At 37.5% G+C, this 15,775-nt stretch overlaps 1 protein-coding gene across 1 annotated transcript in view; it reads right to left on the bottom strand.

The window, feature by feature from the left end:
- Positions 1-15,775, bottom strand: part of SLC26A7 (solute carrier family 26 member 7) — a 269,056-nt gene that overhangs the window by 41,616 nt on the left and 211,665 nt on the right. The window contains exon 14 of the mRNA XM_074318598.1: positions 14,591-14,639. Coding sequence (XP_074174699.1) covers positions 14,591-14,639 — 49 coding nt within the window. The remainder of the gene's footprint in view (positions 1-14,590; positions 14,640-15,775) is intronic.

Here is a 15,775-nt window from a genome sequence, read left to right as displayed (position 1 = left end):
TAGTTATTGCCATTTTATTATTCATATTTATGTTCTTTCTCCCCTTCATCTTCCTAAAGAATTTCCATTAACATTTCTTGTTTGGTCTTGATGAATTCCTTTAGCTTTTTCTTGCCTGGGGAGCTCTTTATCTGTTTTAATTCTAAGTGATAGCTTTGCTGGGTGGAGTAATCTTGTTTATCGGTCCATCACCTCGAATATTTCATGCCAATACATTTTGTCCAACAACTTTTTTTTTTTAAGAAATCAGCTGACAGTCTAATGGGAGCTCCCTTGTAGGTAACCTACTGCCTTTCTCTTGCTGCTTTTAAGATTCTTACATTGTCTTTAATCTTTGGCATTTTAATTGTGATATGTCTTGGTGTGGGCCTCTTTTAGTTCATCATGTTTAGGACTTCCTGGGCTTGTATGTCTATTTCTTTCAGCAGGTTAGGGAAGTTATCCATTATTATTTCTTGACATAGTTTTATTATTATTTTTTTAAATTCCTTGTTCTCCCTTTTCTCTTTCTGGTACCCCTATGAGGTGAATTTTGGTATGCTTGATGTTGTCTCAGAGGCCCCTTAAACTATCCTCATTTTTTTGGGGGGGGTTCTTTTTATCTGTTTGCTGTTCTGATTTAGTGTTTTGTGCTAACTTATCTTCTAAGTCGCTGATTCGATCCTCTGCTATATCTAATCTGCTGTTGATTCTCTCTAATGTATTCTTTATTTCAGTTATTGTATTTTTCATTTCTGACTTTTAAAAAATGTTTCTGTCTCTATTTTTATGTTTTCCTCCTCTTTCTTTGTTGAAGTTCTTATTGAGATAACTGAGCATCCAGTGTTTTGAACTCTGCATCTGGTAGATTCCTTATTTTCATTTTGTTTAGTTCCTTTTTTTGGAGCTTTGATCTGTTCTGTCATTTGAGACATGGTTCTTTGAATCCCCATTTTGGCTGCCTCGCTGTGTTTGTTTGTATGTCATTGGGATGAGCTGCTATGTCTCCCAGTCTTAGTATATTGGTCTTATGTAGTAGGTGTCCTGTGAATCCTAGTGGCACAGTATCCCTGTTACATGAGCCTGGTGCTCCTGGTGTGTCCCATGTGTGGGTTGTTTGTGATATCCTGTAGTAGTTGAGCTTTCATTGCTGTTTACATGTAAATGGGAAGGATTGATCTGAGACTGACTGGTTCTGAGGACTGGCCATGAATACAGTGGAGAAGCTGTTGTGCAGGGGTTGATCCTACAGAGCAGGATTCACTTTAGAAGGGCTCTGGTTCCTGTCCAGTCTGCCCTTTGGTCATGTAATCCTTGGAGGTAACCAGGCCTACATCTTAATCCTCAGAACTTGTAAATATGTTGCATTCTGTGGCAAAAGGGATTTTGTGATTTCATTAAATTAAGGGAGGCCTTGATATGGCGAGATTATCCTGGGTTATCTAGAGTCGTCCAGTATAATCACAAGGGTCCTTATGAGAGGGAGGCAAGAGGGTCAGAGTCAGGGAAGGAGAGGTGGTGAAGGAAGAAGAGGTCAGGGAGATTTAAAAATGAAGGAAGGGGCCATGAGGAATGCAGGTAGCCTCTAGAAATTTTAAAGGGCAAGAAAACAAATGGATTCACCTCCATAAAAATAACATTCCCTATAAAAAAAATCAGCCTTTCCAAACCTTGATTTTCTCCTGTGAGATTCATTTCACCCTCTGTCCTCTAAAACTGTAAGATAATAAATTTGTGTTGTTTTAAAGCACTGAGTTGTGGCAATTTATTACAGCAGCAATGGAAACCCAATATAACTGGATTGCTGGTTTGGGGAGTGGGGGGTTGTAGTGAGGACAGGGAGTTTATTTTAGACTTCAGGATCCATTATAGCAAAAACCATGCCTGCTTTTTTCATCCTTGACTATGTAGCCCCTGTTGTTGCACCAAGGATTTAGTAGATGTACAATAAATACAACAAATATTCGCTGAGTGAATCAGGATATGCATTAATTAATGCAGAAATGAAAAAGAATAATGGGATGTGTGAGCTGGAACCTGGAGGAGAATTCGAAGCTAAGCTGATGAGAAGGTGGTGGAGGTGAATCTGGAGAATCATAATACTAAGAGAGACATTAACAGTGTCTCTTGGTAATGGCATAAGGTTACTAAAGTGTTTGGGGACACAACCCACTAAATATGGTAATGGAAAATTTCTCCACATTTGAGCAATTTTTGTTTCCATTCAGAGAAATATGATGACTTCCATCTTATTATTGACATAGCTTGTTTTATATATTTTGATTATTCAATTATGTGCTAAACTACAAACCCTCCCTTTCTGTCAAGATTGCTGGGTAGGGGGTATTTATTCTCTTCCCCACTCTCGTGCTCAGCTAATGTCACCCTTTGCTCCAGTTACTTCCAGATCTATTTGGTGATCCCCAAAACTCACTCTTATTGATGACCTCCCAGTATCAAATTCACCATCCTCTGAAATAAATGTATCTTCCCTTTTAGCTACACTCCTTGGTTCCCTATTATTCCAGTTTGAGAGTTTCAAAGCTTCAAAATCATCACTTATATTGCCCTCTCCCTTCCCCAACACCCCAGAAGTGCCAGCTGTGTTAATTATGTGGCGAAATCTCTTTTAAGTCCATCCTCTTTCTCCATTTTCATAGCTCTGTGACCAAAGAAGAAGAAGATACCATTGTCACCTCTGCTTCTCTGGATTAAAACCACCCCACCCTTCTTCTTTGTGTCCCTGTGGACTGCATTTAGATCACTACTCCTGAATCATGGTTATAAACACCCTTTCCTTTGTGCATATCTGCCTTCAACAGGGACTCTATTTCTGTCTCTAACTTACTTCATGATGGAGAGCAAGTTAGTTATCTCCTATAGGCCTCAACTTCGTCAACAGGAAAATGAGGAGTATATTGTTACCTACTTGAAAATGAAAGTATAGTATTTTTCTGTTTCAGAATTATTGAAAGGAAGAATGCCCATTCAAAACTGTAAACTGCTAAACAAATATCATTGTAATTTGCATTCACTGACCAAGTGTTCATTGAACAATAAAAGAAAATGTAGGGCCGGCCCAGTGGCTCAGGCAGTTAGAGCTCCAGGCTCCTAACTCCAGAGGCTGCCGGTTCAATTCCCACATGGGCCAGTGGGCTCTCAACCACAAGGTTGCCGGTTTGATTCCTCGAGTCCTGCAAGGGATGGTGGGCAGCAACTAGGATTGAGCACGGCACCTTGAGCTGAGCTGCCGCTGAGCTCCTGAATGGCTCAGTTGGTTGGAGCGCATCCTCTCAACCATAAGGTTGCCGGTTCGATTCCTCGACTCCCGCAAGGGATGGTGGGCTGCGCTCCCTGCAACTAGCAATGGCAACTGGACCTGGAGCTGAGCTGTGCCCTCCACAACTAAGATTGAAAGGACAACTTGAAGCTGAATGGCACCCTCCACAACTAGGATTGAAGGACAGCAGCTTGACTTGGAAAAAAGTCCTAGAAGTACACACTGTTCCCCAATAAAGTCCTTTTCCCCTTCCCCAATAAAATCTTTGGGAAAAGAATTGACATACACAATGCTTAAAAAAAAAGATAATGTAACGGAATCTAATGTCTTAAAATTGAATTAGGAAAAACTACGTACAAATAAAGCAATGCTATAACCATATAAGGTGATATGTGTTTGAATGAAGTGTGCGAAAGTCTCTCTGCTTTCTTATTACTATGGTCTTCATTTTATAACTAACGATACTGAATCCCAGGCTGCATTTGACTGTATATTTCCCTGCCTAGGTCTGGTTGACTTATATTTGTACTTAATGGAATTGCCAAGGATTATGTCCCTTGAATTTACTTTACTTCTCTATTAACTCTTAAAGAAAATGTGAGATTTAGATTGGCAGAGAAGGGAGATGGTTCTATTCAAAAGAATCCAAAGAATTCAGAGCAAGGAATGACTAAATTATATGTAGGGGTCATTAATTGATTTGTCTAACTTGATGGAGGATGCATGTAATGTGTAGTAAAAGGAAAAACAGTTTGAGATGATGAAGGGTTTTAGGTGCCATGCTGAAGAGTGGGCACTTGATCCTCAGAAAGAAACGTTTATCATTTGTTAAGCATAACGGGAATTTTAAAGTAAAGGTGATTTAAAGTTAAGATGTCATTATATCACAAAATAGAATAAAGCTGGAATAGCAATTACATTTCAGACTGTGTGCCAACGCCAACTATGTGCAGTAGCTTTTTGTTGCCCCTTGTTTAGAAGATTCTCAGGTACTTTTCCTCATAGGAGGAATTACCTTGAGCTATTACTTCTGTCTGATGTAAGCACAGGGAAGTGGTTATTTTCTATCCATGGAATAAAACCAACAATGTCTCATAGCAGAAAAAAAAATACAAATATATACAAAAAGCATACTAATTCATTTTGAAAATTATTAAGGACAGAATCAGAGACACAGAAGTGAAAAAAGTAAAAGTAATAAATCCAAGAATTATAGGTAATTCAATTGTAATTAAATTGAAAAAGAAATCAAGAGCAATAGCAGTAAATGTAATCTTTGCATTTAAAGCACAGGGAGATGAGAGCAGGATAGTGTTCCTGAACAAGTGGGAGAGATGAGAGAATCCATGATACTTTGGAGAGTCAGAAGAGGGGAAAAGAGAAGGATGCCAAAATAAATATTCTGGTCAACCAGTTGTGACTCCTATAAAAGGACCACTGTGTGCCAAAGGTTTCACAAGTAAACAGGAAAAGTGACTGTGCATCAGCTACAGTTCTCAGACAAAGTGGGCCTGGTCTAGAGATGAAAATGTCCAGATTAGTAGGGGAGTATGACATTCAAGAAATGATCATTAAATAAATACTACACCAGTATTATGTAACCATTTTTGATAGCACAAAGCAGGAGAAGGTAAATTTTCCACAAGAAATCAGAAAAGACTACAGAAGCTAACATCTGCACTGCATCTATGTTGATGGGAGACATGCACTTGACTCTTATATTTATAAAATATTTATTTTATTCTGTTTCGTTATATATGTTATTTATTTATTTATAATATATTACATACCACATTATAATATGTATTTTGTCCCCTTATATAAACATTCCAAATAGTCTTGTATTGTTAATAGATATTTTACTTGTTTCCAGATTTGAGAAATTATAAACAAAGCTACTATGAATAATCTTGTACATGTTTTCAGGTACAATATTAAGAGATTTCTTTTTTATTTTCTTTAGAAGTACAAAAATTAACATAGCTCAGCTTTTCTTGTTTCTTAGGTTTATATAAATAGAATTGGAATTTTATAATACGTTTTCCTTTGTCTTGCTTTTTCCCCAGTTATGTTTATGAGACTCTGAATTTTCATTATTGTATAACTATACCATATAATAATTATATCAAATAAAATATTAAGTATAAGTATACCACAGTATATATATATGTCGGATATTTTTTTTTGTACTGTGAATTATTTTCAGGTTTGGATAGTTACAAACAATACTGTGTGAACATTCTCATATATGTAACTTGCTGAAAATAAGCTCTCATTTATTTGAGATGTATAACAAGGAGTAGAATTGCTGGCCATATGGTATGTGTGTCTTCATTTTTATATGATATTGTCAAACTATTTTCCAAATTAGTTGTAACAGTTACATTCCCACCAGCATTGTGAGAGTCTTCTTGTTGTCTTGTATCCTCACCAACACTTGATACCATCATACTTTTAATTTTTACCGTATTTATATGTGTGTGTGTATAATGAATTTAATTTACATTTTTTCAATAATTATTATGAATGATAGTGAAGTTAAGAATATTATTATATATTTATTGATAAGTTAGAAAATGTCTTTTTTGGAGATTGGGAGGAAAAATGGCGGTGTGAGGTGAGCCTCTGTAAAGCTCCCCTAGAATTTACAACGAATCGAACAACAAAAACTCCACAAAGGACTCCCTGCACAGCAGACAGGCAAGATGAAGAGGCTGACTACCGAAGTCACCTACAGGTGGGAGAATCGCGCGAGCTGGGGGAGGAAGGAAGGGAGAAGTGCGGAGACAGAGCCGCGCTGGCACAGGACGCAGACCTAGCTCAGTGCTCTGAGCTCGCTGCTCCCAGAAACTACCGCAGCTGCGGGAGAGGGAAGAACTCGGACTGCTAGGGCTCGCTTTACGGCCCACAGGGATGAGGAGGCAGCATATAACACGGCTGAACCCAACGCTCATGGCAGAGACCTTGGAGAAAAGACTGAGGGAAGAAGGCTGAAAACGGTGGTTTAAGCCCTCACTGCCAAGCAGAGAACGGAAGCCTTAGGCACTGAGACTAGCTGACCCCTCCCTACCCTCCCAGAGCTCGCCCCGCCCCCACCTGCCCGGTGCTAGAAGTGGAACCAGTAGCCAAGTCAGATCAAAAGAATAGAATATTTGCTGTTCTGAGAACTGTGGAACGCAGACACAAATTCGCAACCCAACTAGTTCCGGCAAAGGGGAGGGAGCTGTGGAAGCAGGACCAGCTGTGGTGGTGGTCACCGCCATTGCTCTGGGCCACCTCTCACAACTCACCCTGCCCCTGGCCCCACCTATCTGGGTGGATCCCTGCAGGAATAAACAGAACTGCTGAAACATACGAGCTCTGAATCTGGAGCTGGAAGAGCTTTGGAACATCAAAAGCTCTCTGCATACCCACCAGGACACTGCGCCCTGTGACCTAGACGAACTATTAACAGAGGAGAAGCCCGTCTCCCAGGGAATCCCCCCCATTGTGTGAGAAGCTGGAATAGTGCAGAGAAAACATAGCACTACCGTGTGGGAGAAGAAAAATAAGCTGCAGTTGGAGAAAAAATAAAACATTCTACCAACAAGTAGTGGAAAACAAAAGAAAGACCACTTCCTATCATAGTATAGCAGAAGCCACTCCTGTAGATGTCTAAGAAGAGAAATAGTAAACCAGTAATTGCCATGAATAAGCAAGGCAACAAGATAGTTCAGAAAGAAAGTGAAAAATCTCCAGAAAAGGCACTTAAAGATACAGAAATATGTGACTTAAGTGACAGAGAATTCAAAATTGCAGTTCTGAAAAAACTCAACGAGATGCAAGAAAACACAGATAGACAGTTAAATGAACTCAGAAACACAATCAAAGAACAGCATGAGCATTTTACGAAAGAGATTGAAATTTTAAAATAGAACCAAATAGAATTTCTGGAGATAAAGAACTCAATAGAAGAAATTAAGAATGAAATAACCAGCTTAGGTAGTTAAGTTGACCAGATGGAGGTAAGAATCAGTGACATCGAAGATAGAAACCTGGAAATTACACAGATGGAACAAGAAAGAGACTTGAGACTTAAAAGAAATGAAAGAACTCTCCAAGAACTTTCTGACTCCATCACAAAAAGCAATATAAGAATAATGGGCATATCAGAAGGAGAAGAAAGAGAGAAGGGATGTGGGGACAGAGCCCCAGAAAGTAGTTTACAGGCTCTCGGCCTCACGTAGAAGGGTGCTGGCCCAGGTGGTGGATGGCCGTCAGCTGTGGCTTATTGGCCGTCAGCTGTGGCTGGTTAGCCAATTGACTGCTGGAATAACTGCTACGGCTACGGAGGAGAGCCGAGGACTGCCGAGGAGAGCTGAGGACTGCCGAAGATAGCCGAGGACTGCCGAGGATTGCCGAGGAGCCGAGGAGAGCCGAGGAGAGCGGAAGAGAGTAGAGGAACAGAGTCAAGGAGAGTAGAGGAGAGTTGTCCGTCGGTTGGCGGAAAGGCGGATGGCAGGTCGCGCATCCGGTGAGCCCAGCATCCAGTGAGACTACAGTAGTATGACTCCCTTACCTATGGCTCCGTGGGTGTTCCTTTTTGGCCTCACCATATCCTGCATTCTTGTGAGGGGAGCGGGAGCAGAGACCCCGCCGGCCGCACTGCCTGACAAGGGAACGGAGAATATATTCAAACAAATTGTCGATGAGAACTTCCCAAACTTGTGGACAGAATGGACCCTCGAATCCAACAAGCAAATAGAACACCTAATTACCTCAATCTCAACAGGCCTTCTCCAAGGCACATTGTATTGAAGCTGTCTAAAATCAACGACAAAGAAAGAATCCTCAAGGCAGCCAGGGAAAAGAAGACGGTAACTTACAAAGGAAAGCCCACTAGATTATCATCAGATTTTTCAGCAGAAACTCTACAAGCCAGGAGGGAGTGGAACCAAATATTCAAACTATTGAAAGAGAGAAACCATGAGCCAAGAATAATATATCCAGCAAAGATATCCTTTAGATATGAAGGAGGAATAAAGACCTTTCCAGACATACAGAAGCTGAGGGAATTCTCTAATACACGACCTGCACTACAAGAAATACTAAAGGAGGCTATTCGACCACCATCAACAGGGACAATTTGTGGCAAACAAAACTCAAAAAGGGGGAGAGTAAAGGCCTGAACCGGAATATGGGAATGGAGAAAGTAAGCGTGCTGAAGAAAATGGAATACTCTAAATATCAAACTTTCTTTTACATAAACTTAAGGGTAACCACTCAAAAAAAATCCAGAACTGAAATACATACTGTAATAAAAGAAGAAACAGAGGGAAACATCATAGAATACCACCACACAGAAATAACAGACAACAACAAAAAGGCAAAGAAACAATGGAGACACAGCCTTACCAGAAAACTAAAGATAGAATGACAGGAAATCCTCACATATCAATAATCACCCTAAATGTAAATGGACTGAACTCACCAATAAAAAGGCACAGAGTAGCAGATTGGATTAAAAAAACTAAACACACCATATGCTGTCTCCAAGAGACACATCTCAGCTACAAGGACAAGCATAGACTCAAAGTGAAAGGGTGGAAATTGACACTCCAAGCAAATGGTACCCAGAGAAAATCAGGTGTAGCCATCATGATATCAGATGAAACAGACTTCGAGGTGAAAAAGATAACAAGAGACAAAGATGGACATTTCATAATGGTGAAGGGGACTGTACAACAAGAAGACATAACAGTCATCAATATTTATGCCCCCAATCAGGGAGCACCAAAATACACCAAGCAACTACTAACAGAACTAAAGGGAGAAATTGACCAAAACACAATTATACTAGGGGACTTAAATACATCATTGACAGCTATGGATAGATCATCCAAACAGAAAATAAATAACGAAATAGTAGCCCTAAATGACACATTAGATGAAATGGACATAATTGACATTTATAGAGCACTTCATCCTAAAACATCAGACTATACATTCTTTTCTAGTGTACATGGAACATTCTCAAGGATAGACCATATATTGGGACATAAAATCAGTCTCAACAAATTTAAGAAGATTGAAATCATACCATGCATATTCTCTGATCACAAGGCTTTGAAATTGGATATCAACTGTAAAAAGAAAGTGGGGAAAAACACAAATACATGGAGATTAAACAACATACTTTTAAAGAAGGACTGGGTCAAAGAAGAAGTTAGAGGAGAGATCAAAAGATACATAGAAACAAATGACAATGAAAATACATCCTACCAAAATTTTTGGGATGCAGCGAAAGCAGTTTTAAGAGGGAAATTTATCTCATTACAGGCCTATCTCAAGAAACAAGAAAACTCCCAAATAAATAACCTCATGTTACACCTTAAAGAACTAGAAAAAGAAGAACAAGTAAAACCCAAGGTCAGCAGAAGAAAGGAAATAACAAAAATTAGAGCAGAACTAAATGAAATAGAGAACAAAAGACAATAGAAAAAAATAATGTGACAAAGAGCTGATTCTTTGAAAAGATTAACAAATTAACAAACCCTTGGCTAGACTCACAAAATTAAAAAGAGAGAAGACAGTAATTAACAAAATCAGAAACAAAAAAGGGGAAGTTATCACGGACACCACAGAAATACAAAGGATCATCCAAGAATACTATGAAGGACTATATGCCACCAAATTCAACAACCTAGAAGAAATGGACAAGTTCTTAGAAACATATAGCCTTCCAAGGCTGAACCATGAAGAACTGGAAAATCTAAACAGACCGATCACCAGTAACGAAATTGAATCAGTCATCCAAAACCTTCCCAAAAGCAAAAGTCCGGGACCAGATGGCTTCACTAGTGAATTCTACCAAACCTTCAAAGAGGATCTAATACCAATCCTGCTCAAACTCTTCCAAGAAATTGAAGAAGAGACAGTACTCCCTAACTCATTTTATGAGGCCAACATTACCCTGATACCAAAACCTGGTAAGGACAGCACAAAAAAAGAATACTACAGACCAATATCTCTGATGAATACAGATGCAATAATCTAAATAAAATTCTAGCAAATCGAATACAACAGTGCATTAAAAAGATTATTCATCACGACCAAGTGGGGTTCATCCCAGGGGCACAAGGATGGTTCAACATCCGCAAATCCATCAATGTGATACATCACATAAACAAAATAAAGGACAAAAATCATATGATTATATCAATTGATGCAGAAAAAGCATTTGACAAGATACAACATCAATTTATGATTAAAATACTTAATAAAATAGGTATAGAAGGAAAATACCTTAACATAATAAAGGCCATATATGACAAGCCCTCTGCTAATCTCATAATTAATGATGAAAAACTGAAGCCCTTTGCTCTATGTTCAGAAACATGACAGGGCTGTCCCCTATCACCTCTGCTTTTCAACATAGTGTTGGAAGTCCTTGCCAGAGCAATCAGGCAAGAGAAAGAAATAAAAGGCATCCAAATTGGGAATGAAGAAGTTAAATTATCACTCTTTGCAGATGACATGATGCTATATATAGAAAATCCTAAAGACTCCACCAAAAAGCTATTAGAAAAAATCAATGAATACAATAAAGTTGCTGGCTACAAAATCAACGTACAAAAGTCCATTGCTTTCCTATATACTAACAATGAAATCTCAGAAAAAGAAATACAAAAAACAATTCCTTTTGCAATTGCAGCAAAAAGAATAAAATACCTAGGAATAAACTTAACCAAGGATGTGAAGGACCTATATGCTGAAAACTATAAGACATTTTTGAAAGAAATTGAAGAAGACACAAAGAAATGGAAAGACATTCCATGCTCATGGATTGGAAGAATCAACATAGTTAAAATGGCCATATTACCCAAAGCAATATACAGATTCAATGCAATCCCCATCAAAATCCCAATGGCATTTTTTAAAGAAATAGAACAAAAATCATCAGATTTGTTTGGAACCACAAAAGACCCTGAATAGCCAAAGCAATCTTAAGAAAAAAGAACAATAATGGAGGTATCACACTTCCTGACTTTGGCTTGTACTACAGGGCTACAATAATCAAAACAGCATGGTATTGGCAGAAAAACAGACACATAGACCAATGGAATAGAATTGAGAACCCAGAAATAAAACCACATAAATATGGACAGATAATTTTTGACAAAGAAGCTAAAAACATACAATGGAGCAAAGACAGCCTCTTCAATAAATGGTGCTGGGAGAATTGGATAGCCACGTGCAAAAGAATGAAACTGGACTGCTATTTGTCACCATGTACCAAAGTTAATTCAAAATGGATCAAAGACTTAAGCATAAGACCTGACACAATAAACTGCATAGAAGAAAACATAGGTACTAAACTTATGGACCTTGGGTTCAAAGAGCATTTTATGAATTTGACTCCAAAGGCTATGGAAGTAAAAGCTAAAATAAACGAATGAAACTATATGAAACTTAAAAGCTTCTGCACAGCAAAAGAAACCATCGACAAAATAAAGAGGCCACCAACTGAATGGAAGAAGATTTTGCAAATAGTGTCTCCGATAAGGGGCTAATATCCAGAATATACAAGGAACTCATGCAACTCAACAACCAAAAAACAAGCAACCCAATTGAAAAATGGGCAGAGGACTTGAAGAGACATTTCTCCAAAGAGGACATACAAATGGCAAATAGACATATGAAAAAATGCTCAACATCACTAATCATCAGAGAAATGCAAATCAAAACCACAATGAGATATCATCTCACCTCAGTCAGAATGGCTGTCATCAACAAGACAAATAGTAACAAATGTTGGAGAGGCTGTGGAGAAAAAGGAACCGTCGTACACTGTTGGTGGGAATGCAGACTTGTGCCGCCACTATGGAAGGCAAAAAATTCAAAAAATTACGAATAGAATTGCCATATGACCCAGCAATCCCTCTCCTGGGTATCTACCCAAAAAATCTGAAAACATTTATACATAAAGACACATGTGTTCCAATGTTCATTGCAGCTTTGTTTACGGTGGCCAAGACATGGAAACAACCAAAATGTCCTTCAATAGATGAATGGATAAAGAAGTTGTGGTATATATACACAATGGAATACTATTCGGCGGTAAGAAAAGATGATATAGGAACATTTGTGACAACATGGATGGATCTTGAGAGTGTAATGCTGAGCGAAATAAGTCAGACAGAAAAAGCAGAGAACCATGTGATTTCACTGATATGTGGTATATAAACCAAAAACAACAAAAGAACAAGACAAACAAATGAGAAACAGAAACTCATAGACACAGACAATAGTTTAGTGGTTACCAGAGGGTAAGGGGAGTGAGGGGTGGGAGATGAGGGTAAGGGGGATCAAATATATGGTGATGGAAGGAGAACTGACTCTGGGTGGTGAACACACAATAGGATTTATAGATGATGTAATAGAGAATTGTAGACCTGAAATCTATGTAATTTTAATAACAATTGTCACCCCAATAAATTAAAAAAAAAAAAAAAAAGAAAATGTCTGTTTTAGTCATGTCTTTTGCCTTCTCTTCTATAGGGTCATTTATCTTTTTACTCATTGATTTGTTGAGGAGTGCAATTCTCTTTCCACTTATGTTACATCTGTCTTCTTTCAGTCAGGTTTATCTTTCATGTTATATTGGGTGCTTTTTGGTAAATGAAAGCTCTTAATAATTATCTAGTGAAATTTAATGGTTATTGTCTTTATGCTTAATGTTTTACATTTATTGTATATGTTCTTTTGTATTTTTAAATTTTGTCTACCACTAGTAAGCTTTTGATTCACTTGGTACTGATTTTGGTTGTGGTATGGCATAGAGGTCTAATTTCATTCATAATGGATACATGATTGTCTCATCATTTTATATTAGCAAGACTGCCTTTTTCCTACTGCTCTGCAGTGCCACTCTTGTCACAAATCAAACACCAATGTATGTGAGTATCCTCACCTCTGCCCCAGGCTTTACTCTATCCTATTGATCTGTTCATTTATCTATGAACCAATACCACACTGCATTGATTACTAGAGTTTCATAATACATTTGATCACCAAGAAAACATATTGTCTCCCTAGTTCAGATATTTCAAGAGTCTTGTCTATTCTTGGCCATTGGAGTTTCTATACAAAATTTTAAATGAGCTTGTCAATTAACATTAAAATGTCCTATTGGGATTTTAATTGGGGTTAAATTTATATCTATAAATAAATTCAAGAACATATTTTTGATAAAGTATTCTAGTCAATGGACATTGTATTTACCTCCATTTATTTATAAACACCATATATGAGGTCTGGCAATTAAGTTCGCGAACTCATTTTAGAAAAAGTGCTACATACCTCATTGCTGAATATCACTACAGTAACCTTTGAAGTACTCCCTTTGGGAAGCTCTGTCCTGATGCCAGTGCCTAGTCTACCCTTCAAAGCAATTTTGGAACTCGTTTTCTGGAATGGCCATGAGAACTTTCATAATATTAACCTTGATGTCCTCAATGTCATCAAAATGTTTTTCTTTCAAAATTTCCTTTGTTTTTGGGTAAAGAAAGAAGTCATTGGGGACCAGATCAAGTGAGTGGGTGGTATTCCAATACAGTTATTTGTGTACTGGCTAAAAGCCCCCTCACAGACAGTGCTGGATGAGCTGGTGCATTGTCGTGATGCAAGAGCCATGAGAATTGTTGGCAAAAACTTCAGGTCATCTAATTTTTTCATGCAGCCTTTTTAGCACTTGCAAATAGTAAACTTGGTTAGCTATTTGTCCAGTTGGTACAAATGTATAATGAATAATCCCTGTGATATCAAAAAAAGGTTAGCAACATCATTGCAATAAGTTCACAAACTTAATTGTCAGACCTTGTATTTAAGTGTTTCAGGCATTTTTAATGCTTGTAATAAGTTTTTACATCTTCATCCTGTGTAGGTTTATACACCTTTATTTAAATTTACTTCTAAAACAAAGCAGGTTGCAAGAGTAGGAGGATGAAGAGGAAGTAGAAAATGAGATGAAGGAGGAGAGGAGAAAGAAGAAAAAAGAAAAGCAGAGAAAAAGGGGAAGGGGAGGAGACAGTAGGATGAGAGCAAAAAGAGAAGGAAGAACGAAGAAAGAAGAGGAGGTGAGAGAAGTATAGAGCAGAAAAGGGAGGAAAAGGACAAGAGGAGAAAGTGGAAGGCGGGAGGAAAAGGAGGTTGAGAATAAAGGGAGAAGTAAGATGAGGAGGAAAGATGGAAAGGTCAGAGGAGGGAGGTGGAGAGGGAGGAGAAGAAGATTTTGTTCTGTGGTCTATATTCAAGTCAAAACACTTTTTTTTTTTTTTAGTGCTAACTCACCATTGCAATTGTCATTGGATAGAGAACTGAGCAATGTGTTTTTTTCATACTGAAAAGAAAACAAATATAAAGTGTAATAACATTATAAAAATTCATTTCTTTCCTTGAAAAAAGGTACATTATACTTTCTTCATAAATAACAAAAAGTAGTTTCCAAAATTTATTTTCCCTAGCCTTTTTTTCAGAATGGTAAATACAACAAACTGAAACAATAAAATGATAATTAGTTCTAAGTATAAATTACTCAATAGATAATTTATGCTATCAAGTCAGACTATCATCTTTAGAACATTTTCTGCAAGACTAAATTTGTTTTGATTTTTGATCAGGAATTAAACACTTGCTTGTGTTTTTCATGTAGCATATCCAACCAGAAAGAAACTTCATTAACACAGCATTCTGTGAGAGAAATAATCACTAGCTATATATTTCATATTATACAAAATTTAACTGTTCATCTGATGCTCTGTGAAAATACCTGAGAAACATTCCTGATTTACAGAAATGCAGAACAATGAGAATGACTCTGTATCCTACAAATAAATTTCTTTAAAATTGATAATTGATGTCCTAAAGACAGCATGCTATCTACTTCTCAAAAATGTATTATTGTTATTGTTAATGATGGTGATGATGATAATAATTGGTGTTTCCTGAGTACTTACTGTATTCCAAGGATTTTACATTAATAGTTTAATCCTCAGAACAGTCCTATGAAGTTACTAATCTCATTTTCCATATGAAAATCAGAAATTTTCTAAATTTTGGAAGATTTCTAATGATTGGAAAGGTTAAATAACTTGCAAAGTCACAAAGCTGGTAAAAATTTGGGTTAAAACCTGACTTTGTGCCTTTACATTCTTAACCTCATGCCCCAATCCACTAAATTATACTGTTTCTTCAATGAATTCAGTTTTAATCTTAGAGGCTGACTACAGAACATCCATTTTCCCTTCTTGATACCCAGTGGTGCAGCTTCTATATTTTAACTCTAGTTCTGGCAGTTATCAAATAATTCCTACTGGGTTATTTTTTTACATTTGTAAGTCTCAACCTTCCTTTTTGTAACATTCAGGTAATGCCACTTACATCATGGGGCTGATGATAATTAAGTTAGATAGACTGATAAAATGGACTAGCTCTGGAAAGACATTCAATGAATTGAGTTTCCTTTCTCTCCTCTTA

Source organism: Rhinolophus sinicus, linkage group LG14 (genome assembly GCF_036562045.2).
Source record: "Rhinolophus sinicus isolate RSC01 linkage group LG14, ASM3656204v1, whole genome shotgun sequence".
Taxonomy (NCBI): Eukaryota; Metazoa; Chordata; class Mammalia; order Chiroptera; family Rhinolophidae; genus Rhinolophus; species Rhinolophus sinicus.
This window is presented reverse-complemented; position numbering and strand designations above follow the sequence as displayed.